We start from the raw sequence: 6,000 nt of genomic DNA on the forward strand, positions 1-6,000 counted from the left end.
CTAATTAATTAACAACAATGAAAACCTCTTGTAAAGATGTTTTAAAATCACATTATAAAGTATTTTAAGTAGTGCCAGGCATGGTGGCCTACGCCTGTAATCCCAGTGTCTCATGAGGCTGAGGCAGGAAGATCTCAAGTTCAAAGCCAGCCTTAGCAAAAGTGAGGCGCTAAGCACCTCAGTGAGATCCTGTCTCTAAATAGGGCTGGGGATGTGGTTGAGTGCCCCTGAGTTCAATCCCCAGTATCTCTACCTCCAAAATTTAAGTATTTACATGAAATATTTTACAAATAAATTTAGATTTACATGAGTAGTTTGCCCTTTTTAAATTGATAATTTATAGTAAGAATAGCTACTAATCAAATTTGCACACTGAAAAATACATATTTATATGTACTTATTATTTAAATAATGTATGAAATGACTTTTCCTTTTGTAATAATTTTAAATTAACATTAACTTTTAATTACATTGTGTTCAGTATTTTTCTGAAGTACATCTGTGTGTACAGACCTTGAAGACACACAGTATTCACAGTATATTTTAAAATCTTGATGGAAATAATTTCTTATTTCTTTTAGACAACAAGTAACAGAAATCATATTTGTTTTAAAAGCAGTCAGTACTCTCATTGATTCACTTAAGAAAACTCAGCCTGAGAATGGTAAGTGCTTAGAAACTCAGTTATCCTAAAATTCATAGCATTTATGTTCTATTTATGATATACTTTTATGTTAAATTTTAGGACTAGACTTTATTTTCTCCCCTTCTCATGACAACAAAACACTAAGTCCATTAGGTTGTCAACTAAGTTAATTTAATTCATAATGGGTTTTTTTTTTTTTTTTTTGGTCTTTAAAAAAATATAAATTGGTTTGAATTCAGGGTGTTGCATGGACAATTCATATTTCATAAATTTTTAATGTAGAAGATCATTAACGTTGGGGTGATAGGTGAATGGAGGACTTTCATCTTCTATTTTTACTGATTTTATAAATAGAAGCTGTATAAATAACTTAAAGTTATTTTCACAGTGCTTTCTCATTTGTTTTCCTTTCTGATAGTCATTCCTTTCCAGTCCATTCTTTTTTTTTTTTTTTGGTGAACTCAGGAGAACTCAATCATTGAGCCACATCCCAGCCCTGTTTTGTATTTTATTAAGAGACAGGGTCTCATTGAGTTGCTTAGCACCTTGCTTTTTTGTGTGTTCCTATAATAATCCAAGAGTCTATTGACTTTTCATCTGGCTATCTAGGTGGGTTTCAATGTATATAAGTTTGTATTAAATGATGAATGTAAGGTTTCCCAGAAGATGACTGGAATAGACTCTTTAAACTTCCTAGACCAGTGGTTTTTTTGTTTTTGACTTCTGTTAAGTTGCAAAATTCTTTTTACAAATGAAATGTGATATGGATTCCTAACATAAAAACAGATAAAAGCAGAACAGCTCTAGTCTGACTTTCCACACCCTTACCAATACTCTTCCTCTTTTCTTTTTCACACCTCTATCCTGAGAAAGCTTCTTTTGGGGAAAACAGATTTAATGAACAGGTCAGCATTTTCCAAGATGTATACTAATGAGTTACCTTTATGATGAATGATATTTTATTCTTTTTACATTACAGTTGATGGAAATACCTGGGCACAAGTAATTGCCTTATACCCAACTTTAGTAGAATGCATCACCTGCTCATCTTCAGAAGTCTGCTCTGCACTTAAAGAGGCACTGGTACCCTTTAAGGATTTCATGCAACCACCAGCATCCAAAGTTCAAAATGGAGAATCTTGACCAGCTACAATACATTTGAAGGAAGAAAAATATCCTAAAGATTGTTTGCTTCTGAGTCTTCTGTAAGAAGGACATTTCTTACTACAAATGATTCTTGGCAACTGTTGTTTGCCTCCTTTGAATTGTAATTACCTGAATTCAGTAATTCATATTACAAGCTTACACATCAACAAAGGCTCATGAATGAGTAGCAGTGCAAGCCTTTAATAAATTAAACTGATGGAAGGGATCAGTTAATGCTATAACATAGCTGCTACCATATCTTCAGTTGGTGATTTAAAAGTGAGCTTATGTACAGTTTGTGGTGTATGTGTTAATGATGTACTTTTTAAAAAGAAAAGATATTTCAATTCCGTCAGATTTATTAGGCTGGTGTTTTTGCACCCTTTTTCAGGTACAAAATTGTACTAAAATTTTATGCAAGATTGTACTGTAACATTCCATATTATCTACAACCAGCCTTTGTAAACAAAGGGAACTGATATACTTGTGTGTATAATAAATGGTACAGTTCTGTATAAAATAGTTGGATTTATTGTTTAAATTTTAAAAATATTGATAATGTTAAATGCTTGAAGCTCTATTATTAATTCAAAATTATTTGCCCACCTTTTTTAATTTGCCTTCTTATGCAGCAAATAAGTTTACCATGTAAATCATACAGTTAGCTTCTTGTTTATTTTATATGTATTGTTAGTGACCATTAACATCCAACTAGAAAGGTCATGAGATTCTAGATTCACTAGATTCTCTAGATTCACTAGAAAGTTTCATAATCAGCAAATAGTCTATGACCTGCTGATTTTGCAACTTTGAAATATAGGTTATTAACCTAATACATTGAGATAATTATAGCACTATGACTCCATCATACCTCATTTATTTAAATATCTCTCCAAACTTTCACTTAAGTCTGTCTGTTTTTATATTTGCTGTCTTTTAAAGACTTTTCATATTTTATATTTCTACTGATTTTTTTCCTGTGACTAACATTTGTCACTGTCTTTGAATTATTACCCAGACAAGAGTTCAGATTTCCCAAAATTTTGCCTGGGAGATTTTGTTCATTTCAGTGCTTCATTTTGTAATGTTTTCACGAGAAGGAAAATAACTATAGTAACCCACATGTAAAAAATGTGTGTATGTATTTCAAAACAATGACAAGTGTATTTTTGAAAATAGACAAACATTTAGAAGTATAGTAAACTTACTGTCTTGGAGTAAAATGCTAGTTTTTGTTTCACTCTCCTATCCTAGTGAAGAAGAAAAGTGCTCTTGAGTACATTAACTTGTTTCTTTAAAAACTGACCTAGCTCACTGTATTTTTTATTTAATGTATTATGCTATTATAATATTTTTCTTCTGAGTTAAATTTTCATAATCACTTATGTGAAAACATGAAGATGTTTAAAACAAATGATTATTCATAAGAAATAATAATGGTCTTGGTATTATTTTAGTGTACTGGAAGGATTTTTTATTTTAATAGAATTTATGAATTTCAGCCCCTCTAGAATAATCTTAAAACTGCAAGGAGATGTTAGAATTGAGTAATGAAGGGAATGCAATTTGGGAGTCTCTTGTAATTGTTTAATTATTTAATTTGCACTATTATCTGTAAACATGGTAAGGCCTAGTTTTTGAGGGAATGTGTTTATTTATATGAATCAGTGAATTTCTATTTTATTATTTCACCTGATATTAAGGTAAAATATGGCTTTTCATAGATTTTACTTTCAGCATTTTCCTTAAAGTTGTGGGGAAAAAAATTACCCAAACTTAATTTTCTATATTTGAATAGGTTAAGTTGGGAATTTACAAAGTATGAATATCATGATAGAGTATTGAAGTGGAATAACAAGGGTAGTATACCATTTTAGTAACATGTTAAAAATATTGCCATGAACTTACATGAAGTAAAAATGTTTATTTTTGAGAAATAACAGATCAATTGCATTCAGAATGATTGTTCTCCAGGTTAAATATGAATCAAGGGTATACAGCATACATTTATGTAAACTGAATAGTTTGAGCTAATACTGTTTAACTTTCAATACTAGGACCATGCCCTGCTGTTCAGAACACATTAATGTGATGAATGTGTTAATACCATAATCAGTGAAAGTCTTAGTGTCAAGCATGTGAGCTGCCCCCTGGGTAGAATAATTGACAGACCTTTTCCCCCAGCATATCTCCTACAGCTCTCCAGGAGTCACTGATAGCAATTCATGCTCTTGAGCCAAGCTTTCCTCTAGACTGTATTTTTCGAAAATATCCGGACTCCAGGGAGGTTAACACATTGACCTGGCCTTATTAGTGTGAATTGGGTTCTTTAGAAGAACTAGGTTGTATAAAATTGCTCGATGCCAAGAGATTCAAAAAGGAAGCTCCCAAAACTATGTTCATTTTGTTGCACAAGTGAGCCTGTTAACTAGTCCTTGAAATAGTACTAATAATGTTCTCTGGGATACATATTAGAAATACAAAGTATTTAAAGCCTCACATGATCACTTTTTGTCACTGACAAGGCCTATGTTGTAGATTGATGAACAATAGGCAACAATTGGATGATTAATGAGGTTCTTTTCTATTTTGTTCTTTATAAACAAACAGTTTTTAACTAGATTGATTTTCAGTTTCCAACAATGTTAGCACTGCCAAGAAAGAAAAGTCGTTTTGTAGTGTCTTATTTAGGATTTCTTTTTAACTAGTGTTAAAAGTTTTATTAATTTTATTGCATATATTCATGAGTAGCATTTACTAGGAGCCTGTTTGATGCCAAAAGGGGAAAAAATGCTATGAAGTCTGACTTTAAGACTTTATTTTTATTTTTAATTTTATTATATAAATAGCTAACTTCTGTGTTGTTTCTCTCCTATTTTCCTCCCTGTGGTTATTGATTCCAATTTTGCTACATTCTTTAAAGAATGTCAGCAGAAGGAAGAGATGAACAAGTTAGTGATATATTTTATCATGGATGATTAACATTTACTTTAGGTAGCAGGCCAAAAACAACTGTTATATGTTCTTTCTCATATAACCTTGAGTATTTTGTTCATTATCACAATTTGGTACCACTAGTCCCAGGTAAAAAGATCCAAATTAAAAAACTGAGGGTGAGGAAGCATAAATTATTGAACAGAACTAGGAAACAACTGAAAAGTATAGTATGCATTAATGAAGTGGTCATTATTACATTGATGTCAATGAAGGGCAGTGTAGTTATTGTATAATGGCTAATACATCCTCCATATAGAATAATCTAGATGGGTAACTAAATCCTTAAAAAGACTGCTTGCTATATAGGGGGATCTGTCTAGCCAAGGCAGAATACTTTCAGCAATGAACCTACCTTTGATTACTACAGAAATTAACTGGAAATGTAGAAACCCTGGAATGGATCAAAGTCTGGACCCAAAATATTGTGGTCTATAGTATTTTTGTTTTTGTTTTGTTTTTGATAGAAAACTACCAAAAATGTGTACAGAAGTGGTCTCTTTGGAAGCCTTGCTAGCGGCCTAATATGTTCCTTAGATTTCCACTTAGTAGATTTGGCATTTTGGCAGATATGTGTAATGTATTATATTTTACTATGCTTAGTGTTGCTGGATCATATTTATTTACATTATTAGTGAATTTTGCTTTTTTAAAAAAATCACCATTTGTGAGAAGAACAAGAATTCATATCACATGGTGTGTCACCAACTTATATTTAGTGGGTAAATAGTTTTTTAATATTTCATGACCATTTGGATTAAATTTTTTTGTACTTCTGGAAAGTAGAGTGATGCTTTCATTTTGCATGAAAAGTTTTTATAGATTGGAAAAAGAAAAATAATATCATTATGTCTTGAATTGTATGCATACCACTTCAGATGGGGTTAGATAAAATAAATTTCCTATAAATTTAGTAATTCAGAATATACCAGCAGTGTTTTTTTTTTGTTTTTTTTTTTTTTTAAAGACATGCCACGAGTCCTTTGAATCTGAATACACTTAGTAATTTTGGCTAATTGAAGGCAGTGAAGCTGAGATTCTGCCTATTCTTTGACTTTTAGCAGTATATTAATTTCTCAAGATTCTCTTTCTTTTTCTTTTACAGTACTAGCTATTAAACTCAGGGGTTGTACCTGCTAGGCAAGTGCTCTACCACTGAGTAACATTCCCAGACCTTTTCTTTTATTATTTTGAGACAGGGTCTCACTAAGTTC

At 31.5% G+C, this 6,000-nt stretch overlaps 1 protein-coding gene across 2 annotated transcripts in view; it reads left to right on the forward strand.

Moving 5' to 3' along the window:
• Mon2 (MON2 homolog, regulator of endosome-to-Golgi trafficking) overlaps nt 1–5,568 on the forward strand; it is a 107,553-nt gene extending 101,985 nt beyond the window's left edge. For both annotated transcript variants that reach the window (XM_046430631.2, XM_046430632.2), the window contains 2 exons: nt 582–664; nt 1,626–5,568. In XM_046430631.2, coding sequence (XP_046286587.1) covers nt 582–664; nt 1,626–1,789 — 247 coding nt within the window. In that variant the 3' untranslated portion in view covers nt 1,790–5,568. The remainder of the gene's footprint in view (nt 1–581; nt 665–1,625) is intronic.
• Nucleotides 5,569–6,000: the final 432 nt, after the last annotated feature.

Source organism: Marmota monax, unplaced genomic scaffold (assembly GCF_021218885.2).
Source record: "Marmota monax isolate L192 unplaced genomic scaffold, Marmota_monax_Labrador192_F-V1.1 WCK01_AAM20220418_F8-fsc00056, whole genome shotgun sequence".
NCBI classification, from domain to species: domain Eukaryota; kingdom Metazoa; phylum Chordata; class Mammalia; order Rodentia; family Sciuridae; genus Marmota; species Marmota monax.